At 54.2% G+C, this 16,210-nt stretch overlaps 1 protein-coding gene across 1 annotated transcript in view; it reads left to right on the top strand.

Moving 5' to 3' along the window:
- Positions 1 to 16,152, top strand: part of ARHGAP10 (Rho GTPase activating protein 10) — a 217,318-nt gene extending 201,166 nt beyond the window's left edge. The window contains 4 exon segments of the mRNA XM_055144565.1: positions 1,842 to 2,001; positions 13,509 to 13,640; positions 14,659 to 14,750; positions 15,496 to 16,152. Coding sequence (XP_055000540.1) covers positions 1,842 to 2,001; positions 13,509 to 13,640; positions 14,659 to 14,750; positions 15,496 to 15,584 — 473 coding nt within the window. The 3' untranslated portion in view covers positions 15,585 to 16,152.
- Positions 16,153 to 16,210: the final 58 nt, after the last annotated feature.

The following is a 16,210-nucleotide window of genomic DNA, read 5'->3' as shown; positions in this document are numbered from 1 at the left end:
GCAAGAGGCTGCAGAAGGATCAGTGACACCGACGCCACTGGAGGTTGCTGAGTGCCGTGGGTGACTGGACACAGTGGCAGATCAGAGATCGCCCCCTTACTCTGCCCCCTGGAGCACCCTTCCCCCTCACCTCTGCACAGTATAGTCCCAAACGGAAAAGCTTAGCATACTTCTGCCTTCCGGAACCTTCCACTTGGATCCACCTGGTTTTCCCTCCTCAGACCTTTCCTTTCCCACTCCAGAAATTCCTCATACTACCTCCCACTACTATCTCTGTCTTCTCCCCCACCCCCCACTTTGTACCGTCAGTTTTCTTTTTTTGATTCCCCCCCCCCTTTGGTTTTTGGGTCATATGTGGGCCATCTCACTCCTGGTGGGGCTTTTGGGGGACCATATGGGGTGCCAGAGACCAAACCTAGGCCAACTGTGTGCAGGGCAAGCACCCTGCGATGTACTACAGCTCTCACCCCACCTCCAGTCCACTTCCAAGGTGAACGTTGTGTGATCTCACTGCATCAGGGTCTGCTGTTGGGTCCGTCACCTCGAAATCCAACTGAGATGATTCTCCGCGGGCCGGGCCCTTGCTGTCCCGGGCATTCCCTCCTGCTGTCAGTCACGTAGGGACCCAGGGAGTCGGGATGGGGAAGGCTCCATGGGCTCAGAGCTGTCAGCGGCCCGGGGGATGGACGTGCCAGGGCTGTATCTGCTGCTCGCAGGAGCGTCGCTGGCGACTTGGGTGCCTGTCACCTGCACCGGCAGCGCTGAGTCAGTCTCCTCGCCAGGGCAGTCAGTCTGCAGGGCCCCCCGGGGTGCTAGGGATCCAGGCAGATGTGCACTATGGGGGCACTGGAGAGCTGAGCAGGGCCCCCTGTGGAGGTGGTGACCCTGTGGGTGTGGGAAGACCGGCGGGAATAGCTGCTCCTGTGTCAGGCCCAGGCCAGGCGCCAGTGGACCCCCCAGATCTCCTCAGCTCGTCCCCTTGGCCCACGCCCAGCCGGTAGCCGTTCCTGTGGGGCTGACGCTTGGTTTGTCCTTCATCGTGGTCACCAGGAAGTGGAGCTTTCGCTGCCCGGGACTGTGATCGGCGGGGCTTGTCGAACAGTAACCTGAGACACCAGCTCCGGAGACAGAGTCCTCGTAGGGTGTCCAGCTTATTAGGCACCAGGTGGTGGCGGGCGGTGGCGTCGGGACCCATCAGGGGATGAGCCGGGAACAGGCGAGTCCCAGAGTACCGCTGTGCTGTGTGCCGGGGGCCACCGCAGACTTGCCCTCTCACCCCCTCTGGCTTCAGGGAGCCATCAGGGCAACCCTTGGAGATTGCCCTCTACCACCCTATCTGGTTTCCGTGCTTCCTTTTCTTGTAGGGAGAGACATGCCTCGCTCTGTATTATCTGCGACTCGTTTTAAGTGTCTCTGGCTTGTAGACTAAAACCCACAGACAGTGACGTCTTTAAAGCGAGGCTATGCAGGGCTGCAGAGATGGCACAGTGGTTAGGGCTTACGCCCCGCGTGCACGGGGTTCAGCCCTGGCACCCCATGGCCCCCCAGGTTGTCAGATACAGCGATGTAGTCTCCCCATTACCACGTGGATGGGCACCTCTGTTGAACCACCAGTGGGCCAAGAGTCACTGGCGGGTTCCCGCAGAGGTTCCTGAGCACTGCGGGGAAGCACCTTTCCCCACTCCCGGAACAAAAAGGAAGGGGAAAAGTAGAGTTTGGATAGCCAAGTGCTCTCCGGCGAGACTGTGAATGTGAATTTGGGTAGAACTCGAGTAGTCGGGCCGTGCCGGGGACCACTGGAGCCTTCCGCGTCTCAGAACGATGCTTTTTCTCCTCCCTAGGCGACAGCCCTAACCCTTCCAAGGACGATGCCTTCACCAGCAGCCTGGACTCGCTCTCCTCCCCATCCCCCACGACCGCCGCCATCCTCGGGACCCCCGGATCAGACAAGAACCACCTTCTCACGGACGGGGGTGGCCCCGGGGACTGGGCGTCCAGCACGTAAGTAAGGGTACTTCTGTTTGGGGCACAGGGAAGGAGGCCCACAGCCCGCGGGGGTCAGTGTCCTGCGCCGGGACACAGCCCTCTGCATTTCGGGGCTGGCCAGAAGCCCTGGCTGAGGGGGTGGACGGGACAGTCTCAGATCTCTCCAGGTGGGCCGGTGGCCGTTTGAGGGTGCACTGAGGAAGTTGGTTCTCGTCCTCCCTGACTGTCTTCTCCTGAGTGCTCCTAACTCTCCGGGCTGTCTTCCACGGACCCTGGCAGCTGCAGAGTGGTCCTAGCGTCTGGGGGTTCCCTCTGTCTCAGGGCACCCCGTGGGATCGACAGTTGTGGGATGACAGGCCAGATTTCCGCATCTCGGTTTGGTTAATAGTCAGGCCCACACCAAGACTGTGTGATGCAGCTGCATGGTGTTGGGGACAAAGATGATGCCAACAGAGTAGCAGGGGCCCGGCTTGTCTTTCTGGCCGCCTCTCCGCAGGGTGCTCTTGGTACGGTTCAGGCAAGAGGAGGCCAGCTCTGCTGGTGGGTGACGTGTCACCCACGGGGCACCCCCACATGTAGGCTACAGCCTGGAGGTCTCTGGCTATCCTCTTACTCATTAAAGAACTTACACACGGAGAGGATCGTTTCATTCTGTTTGGGGGCCACATCGCCACACCCAGCTGTGCGCTCTCCCGGGGATCAGGCGGTTCCTGGGATTGACCCTGGCGCTTCTGCCTCCAAAGCATGTATTCCAGCCCTTTGACCCATTTCCATGACCCTAACAAATAGGTGTATGTGTGTATATGTGCATATCCACATATGTATTTTTATATAAATATTTAAAGGTATTTCAAAGAATTGGAGTTGCTTGAAATAAGATAATGATGTCATCCAAAGTGACTTGGGCATTCTTGGGGCATTGAGCGGAATGGAAAAGTGACCCTCACATTACTTGACTTTTTATAGTTATCGCTGACTTCACATGAAATTATTATGAACTTATTAAGTATTAAAAGAGACAGGGAGAAATTTGGTATGCTGCGATATGGGGGTGACCCCGAGGCTTTGACAAAAACCTCACCAAAAATAACAGTGAAACACAAGGAAAGGAGATAGAGTTTTGCAAATGGCATTCCCCACTCCCTGTCCCAATAGTCATATATTTTTTTTTTGGTGGGGGGAGCTTTTTGGTGATGTTCATGGGTTACTCCCAACTCCACCTTCAGGAATTACTCCTGGAAGTGCTCGGGGGATCATATGGGTGCTGGGGATTGAACCTGGGTTGTCTGTGTGCAAGACAAACTCCCTACCTGCTGTACTATTGCTCTGGTCCCATGTATGTGTATTTTTATCTGGTTGTGTGAATTCAAGTTGCGTTTCCCACCTCTCTCCCCCTTTAACTATTACTTTTGCGAGAAGCGTTTTTTGCTCTGGTCCAATAAGCAGCAACAACAGGTTCCCTAGGAATGGTAACCTGTCACCCCGAATACTTTGGGGCTGGAACTTTGGCTGCTTTCTTCTTAAAGCAGAGCCCTTCTCTGATGAGTGTCGAGTGAGCATGCGTGACTGGCCGCGGCTCTGCAGCCGGGCAGCATTCTGAGCACGCGGCAGTCATTGCTCAATTCACAGCACGTCCCGCCTGAGATTCTCGGTCATAAATCAAGTGGGGAGTGAATTCCCCACCTTCCTATTCATACAAATTTTAAAATGTCAGCCTTGAGAGAGCAGAATGGGAGGCGGGTGTGGAAGCCAGTCTGGAAAGGAACCTTTCTGGAACACTCGGTCGGGACTTTCCCCTGCTTTGAAAAGTCGATTTGTTTCTTTGCTCGTGTGTTGGAGAAAATCCATCTCTTTCTGTCTTAAGTACCCTCGAAGTGCCTTCGATTTTTTTTTTTTTAACATCTGCAGCACTGACCCCTGTCCTGCAGACGGGCCCACAGGCAGGCCAGCCAAAGAGGGACACCCGTGATGTTCAGACTGTCCACACCTGCTGATTGGCACCGTTCTCTAGACTGACGGTTGAAATTCACCATTCTATAGAATGTTTCCTGTCTTTCCTGGAGAGGGCTCACTTACGGGTGTACCTCAGTCCAGACTGGCCATGGCATTTGGCAGACTCTGCAAACATACCACCAGGGTTACCCTGTTGAACGAATGAGCCCAGACCGCCAGTGTCCCAGAGCCACTTACATCTCTGGGGGAGCTTGATAATGCATTTCCCAAATAACCCCAGGGGCTGCTAGGCAAACCTGGAGACAGGCCACTCGCCCTGCCCACTCCACCTCGCAGCCCCCTGCCATGGTGTTTTTGAACCCAGACTGCCTGCAGAGATCCGTAAGGGGCAGTGAAAGAAAGGTCTTCTAGGATGGCATTTGCTGGTGTCTCACATCCCTATTGTGTGCATTGCAAGTCCCTCTTTGGGACAGACTCCCCTCCTTTCATTGCTCCACAATCCTGGCCTGTCTTCGGGGTGGAATTTGAGTCAGGACTCCAATCCCGGTAGCCCAGTCGCTGGGAGAATTTGATAGCACTCTGGGTTCTCACCCTACCACTTGATGTTCGGAAGCCTTTGGAAGCCTTTGAGGGTTAGTTAACAGTCACGCTTCTTATTTGATACTTCAGCGATCTCTGCCTGCTGCATATGGGTAATTAGTGCCATAGCCATCTGGCAGCCATGGTATCCGTCCCTCCAGTTGACTTCGATGCTGCGTGTGCTGCTGTGACCAAGATACTTTTAAGTGGCTTAGAAATGATGACGGGGGCTGGGAGGATAGCACAGCGGATAGTGTGTTTGGCTTGCATGCTGCTGACCCTGGTTCGACTCCCAGCATCCCATATGGTCTCCCAAGCACCTCCAGGAGTAACCCTGTGCATCACTGGGTGTGACCCCAAAAGAAAAATAATGACAACAGTTGGGCCTGGAACAAGAGTACAAGTGGGTGGGGCGTTTGCCTTGCATAGGGCTGATCCGGGTACCATCCCTGTCATTCCATATGGTTCCCTGAACACACTCAGGAGAAATTCCTGAGTGCAGAAGCAGAAGTAATCCTGAGTGTCGCCAGATGTAGCCCAGAAATGCCCCCCAAAATAATGGTGATGATGATGAAATGATGATGATGAGAAAGGAAGTCCAACAGGTATTTCTGAGGCTGAAAGTCCAAGGCAGGGTCTCTGCACGGCCTCGCCTGCTGGGAAGCTGCTCCTGGCTCAAAGGCAGTTGACTCCGTTCATCTGCTCCTGGTGGAGGCCCCGAGGCGGTAGTCAGGTCTCCTGCCTGCCACAAGCCCACCTGCGCTGTTCCTGAGCGCTCAGCCCACCTCCACTGTCCTGCCTGGGGATGGTCCACAGCGTTGTGGGGAGACATCAGCTTCTTGCCCTCTTTCTAGAATAGGTCATGACATTTCCTAGTGGGGGCGTGCACGCCAGCGGTACTGGGGGACCCTGGAGTGCCGGGAATTGAACCTAGGTTGGCCACAGCTAAGCACCTTAACCGTGGTGCTGTCTCTCTGGCATTCGGCCGTACAGTTCTTGGTGATTGGAATTTGGGCCTTAACATTCCTTTGAACTTTTTAGTGATAGACTAAATAATTTATCCATAAATAATTTACTTCCCATTGTGGCACTTCTGTATTTATGAAAATGCTTCCCTTCTGCAGCGATCCCTTCCTTCTGTCATCTTGTCGTCTCTCAGGCCACTCTGGTTGGTTTCAGATCCGCCTTCCCCTCGTTCCTTCCTTAAAATGACAAAGTGCTCTTCCTTGGGAAAGTCACAGGACTCATCCACTATTTTTTTTCTTACAGCATTTTCCTTTGTTTCGCTGGGGTTTGTTAAGTTTAGTTTTGTAGTGTTGGGGGCATCTTCGCCTTTCTTCATGTTTCAGCCCGCCCTCTGTTTACCAGCCGTCACCTCAGATCCTCCGGGACCCTGTGGAGTTGGGTTCAGCGGGATCTGAGTGGGTGCCAGTGAAGAACCCTGTTCCCTTGGAGCCAGAGCTGCTGGCTGGGGCCGTGAGGATGGTCTCAGAGATCTTCAGAGCAGCCATTGTGGGGCCGCCTGGGTATATCGAGGTGTTCATCAAGCCTGCGCTAGCCTGATGGACAGAGTCCCAATGGATGTGGGTCTCCCAGAGCCCCACTCACTCTGTCGTACAGAAATGCGTGTGACCCCGGGCCAAGGGCAGCAAATTGGCAGAGGGAAAACCTAGAGTGGCTGGGACTCGGATGGAGGCCAGGTGTGAATACAGCAGTAGCCGGTGACAGGTAGGAAACAATCCCGTGGAATTGGGTTGCTGGAGTTTCTGCTGGTGTTGACAACATGTGGGTATTGTTCATTGCGGTCAGTCACCGGAAGGAGCTATTGCTTACCTGTACCCTCCGTAAAATGGTGGGGAGGGCCATTGCCAGTGAAGAATGGCTAGTTCAGTTCCTCAGAGCACATTCCATCATAGGTCAAGGTGTTTGCACTGTTCCAATGTCATATATATTTGGTGCCAATCAAGCAGTTTTCTCTAAACAGGTTTTCCTCCTCCGTTGTAAACGATGGCGCAGTCACTTGACACGATGCAGTCACTTTTAGGTTGTCTGCCATCGACGAAAACCTGGCTTGGGAGCCACACCCAGCCAGCAGTGCTCAGGGGATCAGGCCAAGGAAAGTCTTTGAAGAAGTATCAGGCTGGAGAGAGTTCAGGATTCAAGGTTCCTGCCTTGCACGCTGCAGCTGACCTCATTTAATCCCTGGCACTGAAAACGGTCTCCTGGTACTGTAGGGGGGTTGGAGTCAGCTCACGTGAGATCAGTGATTTCTCTTCCCTGTTGGGCAGTCTCTGTATTCTGAAGGAGCCACAGTGCTCCTAGAGCCTGGAGTTGGGTACCTGTGGGCCTGCCAGACAAGCTGCTGGAGGTGGGGTGGGGGGCTATAGCAGTGGTCCTTGAATCTGAACACTTAGGGCCTGCCTCCCCGCCTCCACTTCTGAAATGTTTGTACTCTGTCGCTGCCAAAACGTTTTTAATATGCACAGAGCATCTAGTCTGTATTTGGAGAAGATGACGCCCCCCCCTTGAATCAGAAGCAGCCTATAATGCTGACTTCTTCCATTTCTTAAAACTCAGCTCTGGGAAGGGAACACACACGGTACTCTGGCTTCATCATTTTGGTGTTCGTTTTGGTTTTTGAGATTTTTTTCCCACTGTGAAAATGAGAGGGTCTTTTCCTGATATAGATTTTGGTGTTTTTTTTTTTTTTTAAAAACCATACCCAGTGATGCTTGGGGGTTAACCTTTGACTCTGAATTCAGGAATTACTTCTGGCAGTGCTTGGGGGACCATATGGATGCCAGGGATTGAACCTGGATCAGCTGTGTACAAGGCAAGTGCCCTACCTGCTTGTACTATTGCTCCCTGAAAAAAAAAATTTTTTTTTAACAGCAAGGAGTGTTAGTTTTTTTAAGGAGAGAATTCCCTCCCAATTTTTATATGAAATATATATGCATATATATGTGTGTATATATACATATATATGTATATATATATCATATATATATGTCAGCTCCCCCTGACCCCTGCTGGTAATCCCAACACAGGCTTCTCTTTTTTTTTTTTTTGGTTTTCGGGTCACACCCGGTGATGCACAGGGATTACTCCTGGCTCTGCACTCAGGAATTACTCCAGGCAGTGCTGGGAGACCATATGGGATGCCGGGAATCGAACCCGGGTCACCTGCGTGCAAGGTGAATGCCCTACCCGCTGTGCTATCACTCCAGCCCCTTTATTTATTTATTTTTGCTTTTTGGGTCACACCTGGCGATGCTCAGGGGTTACTTCTGGCAGTGCTTGGGGGACCATATGGGACTCTGGGAATCGAACCAGGGTCGGCTGCATGCAAGGCAAACGCCCGACCTGCTGTGCTATTGCTTCAGCCCCCAGCCTTCTCTTTTTATCTTTGACTTTTGCCATTTTAATTATGCGCATCTCGGTTTACGCCCGTTGGGTTTATTTTGTTTGGAACACTTGGAGCTTCTTAGATCTGGGTGTCCAGTTCCCAGGTCTGTACATTTGGGGAAGTTTTCAGCTATTAATCTTTTGAAATCATTCTCTCTTCTCCCAGAAGTCCTATGAGGAGAGTCCCACGTAGCTCCTGTTATCTTCATTATTTGAAATTTTTCTTTTTCTTGTAATTTTGGATGCTTTCCATGACTTTATCTCCAAGTTCTACTGATTGACTTTTTGTTTGTTTGTTTGTTTCTTCCATTCTTTGGTTGAGCCTCTCTATTGGATTTTTAAAAAAAATTTTTAAAAACAACAACTGTGTTTACAGTGCTGTGCTTTCTGTTTGAAGTTGTCCTCAAAAGATTTTCTGTCTTGTAATGTCATGACTTCCGTGGATTCCTGCATTTTAACAAGCACCAGGAGAACCACGGCTTTGAGCCGTCCCATGGGGAGTTTTTTCCAGACTTTCTTCTTGACGCATCCGTGTGGATGGCTAAGCTTCTGGTGTCGGATGCCCCGGAGCCCCCATGTGAAGGCTGGGCAGTGCCCAGTCACAGGCCCGGGCTGTGTCACCGCACCCACCAGTGGGCAGTCCTGCCTCCTAGGGGGGCGCTGGGTGTTGGGGGAGGGGAGTGGTGGTCACCTCAGATACACATGCCAGGCTGGGGCTGTCTGTGGCCAAGGCCTTGCTGACCAGCAGTCAGTGTAGACCGGCAGGCCAGGCCGTGAGCACTTCTCTCCACCCGGGCACACTTTCAGAGTCTGTTACCTTGGAGACGAGCTCCGAGATGGTCGCCAAGGTGGCACCTGCCAGTCACCCTCCCCCGGTCCCTACTTACGCCCGGGAGTGTTTTTCCCTCATGCCAGTGTGTAGACTATAGGATTGGGGTTCTGGGTGTGCAGTGCAGGCCTCCCTGCCCCCCAGCGTAAAACGCCACACTGCGGACATCTTTCCTGCCGAGCCTGTTGCCCCCGCCGGGGTGGCTTTTGGGGTGAGCGAGCACCGCTCTCCGCGGTCCTTTGATGTGGAAGTTTCGCTCTCGGGGCTTTCAGGCCAGCCCTGGTGTGCGTCAGTGTATCTCAGCTGACGGCTGCCTCTGACCCTCCCGTGGCCCCCCTTGACAGAGTTTTCCTCGGTGGCCACCTTGGAACACCCTGGTGGGCTACAGGGGTTGGTGGAGCCCTCAGTTGCGAAATGCCTGTGTAGACCGACTCACGTGTTGGTCTCGGTTCACTGTGAGTGCAGGCCGAGGTAGAAACAGGTGATCTCTCTGACCAGCTCTGCCCCACCCCTAGAATCATGAAACAAAATGAAATTGATCCTTGGACTGAGAATGTGGTTTAAGAGACGCAGGCCTTGGTTCAATCGCCAGCACCCACACAGACCTCTAAGTGTGGCGCCCCCCCCCCCCCCAATCCTTACCCTTCCCCCAACCAGCAGTACCAGAACAGTTATCAGTAAGTCTAAGCCTCCCACCACCTCCCTATTCTAAAAGGTAGGAGATAGATCCTGTAAGATTCGCTTTCATTGCTCACTATATGTCAAACAGAGGGCTGATATCCACTCTATTATAAATTGTTCTCAAAGGTCAATAGTCTATCTCACGGATATCCAATTAAAAAAATTAAAAAAAAATTAATGTGGAGTTCATCCCCTATTCAATCAGCTTAATCAATGGCTGAATAAATAGCAGTACTCCTACTTTTAAGGGGAAAAAAAGGTAAATAGTGAAAAAAAATCAAAATTAAAAAAATGAGAGGAGATGAACAGACATTTCTTCAGAGACATAGAGTTGACCAACAGGCACGTGAAAAAAAAAATGTCCACCACTGATTTTCAGAGAAATCTAAGTCAAAATGACAGTGAGATATGGCCTCCATACGAAAGGGATTAGTACCAGTAAGTGCCATCAGGGATATGGTGAAGACATGATTCTCATTCATTGTTGGAGGGTGTATTGCATGCTTCAGCCGCTCTGAGACATAGTTTGCAGATTTCTCAAAACATTACAGATAGGCTGATGGTGATAGTAGCAGTAGGTACTATGTCCAAACTTTTAGTTGCCAAAATAATTTTTGAACTTGAGATACAAAGAGAGCCGATTAACACCAAACATAAATTTAGCAATGGTAGATATTGAAAGGTGGTTTAATTATTCTACTTTTATTACTTTGAACATTTACTGTTAAAATTTACCATGGATCCATGTTAAACTGCAGTAAATTAAAATTTTTTCATTCCTATTCTCTTTTAGCATATCTGTTTTAGCATAGTTCTTATCCATGGACTTACAATATGTGTGTGTATGTGTGTGTGTATGTACGTATGTGTATGTATATTATATATATATATATGTATATATATATATATATATACATATCTGTTTTTGAGTCACACACAGCCATGCTCAGGGATTACTCCTGGTGGTGCTTGGAGGACCATAGGGACCATGTGGGATTAAACCCAGTTGGCCTTGTACAAAGCAAGTTCCCTACCCACTGTTCTATCTTTCTGGCCCTGGATTTAGAAAATACTACAGAACTTTACACAGATTTTTTTTTGTGTGCTGAAAGACAATAGAAGTCCACTGGAGATAAACATAACAGAAAGGATGAGAGCTTGAGTCATTGATGATTTCACTCCCTGTTTGGGGTCTGGCAGGAGGAAGCCAAATGTGGGGACAGGCCTGGTTTGCCTCTTCTGTTCCAGCAAGAGCTTTACTTTCCAAAAGATGGATCTTCCCTTGATGAAAAACAAAAGCCATATTAAAAGGAGAGAGACAGAGAGAGAGAGAGAGAGAGAGAGAGAGAGAGAGAGAGAGAGAGAGAGAGAGAGAGAGAGAGAGAGAAGGAAGAGAGAGGGAGAGATAAAAATCAAGTAGGTAATAGCTATGAAATTTATGATCTGTATTTTTAAAGAGCCTTATAAATATACTCACATTGTTACTTTATCTTCCCCCTGTAGTTGTCCTCCCTCTCTGCAAATGGATCGCCATTATTTATTTGCTTGGCTATTGATGTCAAGAAAGAGGTGACGGGGTGTGGCAAAACATCTCATTCTCCATCCCAGCCACCCTCTAAGCACCTTGAATAACGGCCGGGAGAGAGAATGGCAATTGTTGGGCTAAGTGCAGTCTTAAATTCCCTGTCAGCACGTCACCTGTTCCTTCGCCCCGTGGGCAGATGAGTCAGATGCCACTGAAGGTTCATTTTCTGCCGAAGAATCAAGTGGCCCTTCCGGCTGGGGCTGCAGCTCTGGTTGAGATTTATAGGTTTCTTTGCTTGCAGTGAAATAGGTTTCATGACTTTTAAATGACTGTCCGGATGGGGGATCGCACGTAAGTTGCTTGGAGAGTGATGCTTTGGAAAAGTGTTCCCCGCTCTGCCCCCCTCCTCACGCTCTCTCCCACCCCCGACTGCCCGCCGTTTCCCTTGCGGGGCTAGGAAACCCGTGTGGACTAAATACCTCTCAAGTCAGTCACGCGGGACAGAGTTTTGAATCGCTTTGAGTCGGTGGCTCAGGTATTGCTTGGTTCCAGGGGTGTGTCGTTTGGAAAAGATCAGCTCGAGCCTGGATCCCGCCCCCAGAGTAGGAGCCAGAGCCGAAACCGTCTCCGGACTGCACCAGTTCGTCAACTCCTGCCAACCTGCCTTCCCAGCCTGGCGCCATGCGGCTGGGGGCGGGCATGTAGTGACTGGGGAGTGGCCCACTGGGGGAGAGAAACTGGCAGCCTGGGGGGCTGGAGGGGGCAGAGAGGAGTCTGAGGAGAGTGACGGGGACATAGCAGTGAACCCCAGGAGGCTGGCGTGGGGTTCACTCATCCCAGGTGGTGGGTAGGGGGTGCCGGTGGAGCAGGCCTGGCGGGATGGGGCGGGCTTAGCCAGGGGGCCTGGAGGGGGGTACCTGCAGCAGCAGCGACCTCCTCAGGAGAGGGGGAGGGGAGGAGGGAGGTGCCTGTGGCTCCCGGAAGTGGACAGACACAGCTAGGAGGGAAGCACAGCAGCTCAGGACTTAGCAGTGCCGTGGACTCTAGTTCCCGAGGACAAGGGCGGCTCTGACCGCAGACCCCGGCTGAGGAGCACCTGGGGCGGCAGCCGTGGGAAGCGGGTCTGACTTGGAGATGGAGCGAGTGGGAGGCAAGTGTTTGGCGCGGTGCTCCCAGGCCAGTGCCCCTGGCTCAGCCGAGAGCCTCTGTTGTCGGGTCAGAGGGGGAGCGTTTCCTTCAGAGCTACGCCGGCCTGTGGGGTGCGCCTTGGGGTTGAGGAGCAAGGAGCGTTCTGACCGCTGAGATTCTGACCTGTCTACGTTCAAGTTGTTACGTGATTAATATTAGGAACATGGGGGTCCTCGGACAGGTTTGCCTGCTCGCTGCTTTTCCCTTGAATGCGCTCAGCTTTGAAGGGTGACAGTGTTACCTACCACGATGACAGTGTCGGTAGGGAATGAGCTCTCTGGACAGGAACTGGTGCTGCAAGTAGGGAAGGGGGATATATGGTAACCTCTCAGAGCCTGTATTGCGAACCATAATGCCCAGAAGGAAAGGGGGGGCGAGGAGGGAGGCAGAGAGAGAGAGACAGAGACAGAGAGAGAGAGAGAGAGAGAGAGGAGAGGAGGGGAAAGGGAGAAGGAGAGGGAGGAAGGGAGAGAGAGAGGGAGGAAGGGAGAGGGAGGAGAGGGAAGAAGGGAGAGAGAGAGGGAGGAGAGGAAGGGAGAGACGGAGAGAGAGAGAGAGAGAGAGAGAGAGAGAGAGAGAGAGAGAGAGAAACTTAGAGAGCGAGCAACTTGCCATATAGAATGAGGTCGGGGAGGGGGATTGTGGTGGGAGGGAAACTGGGGACATTGGTGGTGGGAAATGTGCACTAGTAAAGGAACGGGTCATGGAACATTATATGACTGAAACCCAATCATGAACAACTCTGTAATTGAAATATATATATAAATATATCTCATCTTTGCTCCCCTGTAGGGGAGCCTAGATTTCCTGGCAGCCTTTTTTTTTTTTTTTTTTGGGTCACACCCGGCAATGCACAGGGGTTACTCCTGGTTTATGCACTCAGGAATCACTCCTGGCGGTGCTTGGGGGACCATATGGGATGCTGGGAATCGAACCCGGGTCGGCTGCATGCAAGGCAAACACTCTACTCGCTGTGCTATCGCTCCAGCATCCCCCCGCCCCCCCCCACGCCCGGCAGCCCTTTTAGGTGTCGGGGGAGAGCTGTAAATGTTCCCAGGCCAGCGTGGAATCCCTGGCGGTGAGCACGGCTGCAGATTCCGGCCGCTTTTCTTAGGAGTGAACAATCAGCATCACCGCCTGAGGGGTCCGGGCCTGGCGTTGGGCCCTCGGGGTCCCGGGGTCCTGCTCGGTGAGCTGGTTCCGTGCTCTGGTTTGGGGGAGAGGCTGGGTCTGGCCCCTGCGGCCCCTTCTGCGGGTTAGGAAAGGGGGCTGGCACACGGCCGGGTCCCAGCACAGTGTCACACGCTTGGTGTTGGGTGGCCTTCCTCCCCTCCATCTCGTCCCCCCTGCTCGCACCCGTAGGCCCTGCCAGAGCCGCTCGTCCATGGTCCAGTGGCTGAACCCGCAGTCTCCGAGCGCGCCCAGCAGCGGCCCCTCCGCCACGCCGCCTCCACCCAAGGCCTCGCCGTTCCCTGCAGAGAAGCCTCCGGAAGGGTATGTGGCGGGGGCGCAGCATACGCTCCCCTCTAGGGTTTACCGGCGCTCTGTAGCATCCCCAGCCATCACCTCATCTCTGAGCGAGCCTCAGTTTCCCCGTTGGTGCTCTGCGGGAGACTCTGGCCTCAGCAGTGCCCGTGCAGTTGGGGCTGGTTGTGCTTTGTTTGCAGCCGGTAATTTGGGACCCGGCAAGTGGTGTCGCACTCCTTGCGTGTTATTTTTTTTTTTTCCTTTTTTGGGGGAGGACGGGGGATAGAGTGGGGTCAGAGGGTAGCCCTCCGTGATGCTTGGGGGAGCCAGATGTGGGACTGGGAATCGAACCAGGCTCGCCCAAGTGCCAGGCGAGTGTTCTAACACCTGCCCGGTCTCTCCGGGAGATGTGCCCTTCTTGAGCAAGTTGCCCGTGGCCGTGGTGGGGGCTGCTCGCTGCCCCCGGGCCTTGGCATGCTGCCTCCTCGTGCATCTGTTCCGTGGCCGGGCTCTACCCTTCCTTGGCAGCTCTTCCCCTGCATGACAAGCGAAGCTCAGAGCGCACTGTGTCGGGGGGTGGTGGAGGGGGGTAAGGGGTGTCTAGATTAAAACTCACGTTAGACTACCAAGCGCCTTGCAGTGGCTCAGATTCTGGCTTGTGGTGTAGATGGGGCAGGGCGTTACCAAAGTTGCTGAGCCTTGCGCTGACCCCGGTCTGTGAGCTGACCCGGGTGGGCACTGGGGAACCCTGGGGGTGCCACAAGATGGACTGGAGCCGCATTCACTGGGCAGAGATGAGGTAGCGGGGGCGGGTCGGGGATGCTGACCCCCCCACCCCCACCCCCAGAGCAGAGTAGACTTAAGTTAGTTGTTCACCCAGGAGCCACGTGCTGTGTTCAGGGCATTTGCTTCCCTCTTCCTTTTCCTTTTTCGGGGGTGGGGAGGAAGGGAAGGAACTGACCCACGAGTGACGGAGGGATGAGGCTGAGGTGGGGTGCCCGCAGCCTCTCACCGCGCCATCGCCTGTGCCTCTCGTCCCTCCCAGCACCATCAACCGCAAGGCGCGAGCCGTGTACCCGTGCGAAGCCGAACACAGCTCGGAGTTGTCGTTTGAAATCGGGGCGATATTTGAGGACGGTGAGTGTCGGGTTCGGGTGGGAGGAGGGTCAGGAGAGGGGCTGTTCTTGGGGTGCCTGGGAGCTGCATCCTGGGGGGGAGGGTCTTACACCCTCCGCGTTGCTCTCATCCTCCTCCTCCTCCTCCCACCTTCTCCCTCTCGGCTCCTCCCTTCTTTCCTTGGCTGTCCGGGGGCTGGCGCCACACGGGGCGAAGAAACGTGCCTGATTTCCAGCCTTGCTTTACCTCTCCCGGCCGCCACTCCTAAGTGCTTCGGCCAGATGGGGGTCACAGACCCCTGAGCCATCCTGTGTGAGGACGAGGACCCCACAGGCTGGGGGGCCCCTTTTCATAAGCAGAGGCACAGAAACCCAAGCCAGTGTGGGTTTGCCGGTGTGAGTAAGGGAAAAGGCCGATCGACAGCGGACGTACGGGCCAGAACGTGATTTGTAGGTGTCTTTCCCGTTACAAGGTCCTGGGGCTCCCTTTTGCGCTGGGTGTGCTCTGCTGAGAACTGAGGCTCTGGGCTGCCGTGTCCGGCTCTGTCCGCGCTTGCTGGCCCATACTGCCCTTTGCCTGTCCCATGACCTCCCTGGTCCTTCTCGAGGGGCGCGGGTGAGCGAGCAGAGGGTGGCCAGGACCCAGCCCCAAGCCCAGATGTTTCGGGGGCCTCGGGGACAGCGTGAGGGAGGACCCCCGCCGGCTGAGCCCTCGCCTGTGTCTGCTCGGGGCGCTCCCAGCAAACGTGACTGCCCTTCCCTTCCAGTGCAAACCTCCAGGGAGCCTGGCTGGCTGGAAGGCACGCTGAACGGCAGGAGGGGCCTGATCCCACAGAACTATGTCAAGCTGCTGTAGCCCCTGGCTCGTGAGGACGCCACATGGACCCTGGCGCCTGGGCGGGGGCGGGGGTGGCCGTGGCCTCCTCCCTCCCCCTGGAATGGGGCTGGCTCACCGCCCTTCGGACACGTGGGCATCACACAGCACGGATTGGCACTCCGGGGGTGCAGGGGAGGGTGAGGGGGGACTGGCAGAGGCGGGGTCAGAGGGCGGCACCCCTCACCACCACCACCACCACCACAGTGGGGCTCTGGGGAGCGGGAAGCCACCGTCAGGATGGACAGAAGGAACTGGGCACCGACGGAGCCCTTGACACCTGTGGTTTGGAGCGGCCTGACCTGGCGATCAGAAAGATGCCCGCGGGCACCCCAGTTGCCCCGGGGTGCCCTCGGCTTCTGTGAAGGAGGTGCGCTGGCGGGCCGTGGCGTCCAGCGGCCTGATCCCGGAGCACAGCCCGTGGGGGGGCCTCCTCCCTGAAGCCCCGCCCCCCGCCCGGGCCCCCACACTCACTCCCTGGATGCGTCACGGGCTTCTGGGGGCCCCTCACCTGCGTGCTATTGTTCAGACACTGCCTTCTGTGCCCGCAAAATAAACCTCTCATTTGCTATTTGGTGCGTGTGGTCATGGGGGGGTGTCGGGGGCAG

This window comes from Sorex araneus, chromosome 7 (assembly GCF_027595985.1).
Source record: "Sorex araneus isolate mSorAra2 chromosome 7, mSorAra2.pri, whole genome shotgun sequence".
NCBI classification, from domain to species: Eukaryota; Metazoa; Chordata; class Mammalia; order Eulipotyphla; family Soricidae; genus Sorex; species Sorex araneus.
Note: the sequence above shows the minus strand (reverse complement) of the source record. Positions and strands in the feature narration are given on the sequence as shown.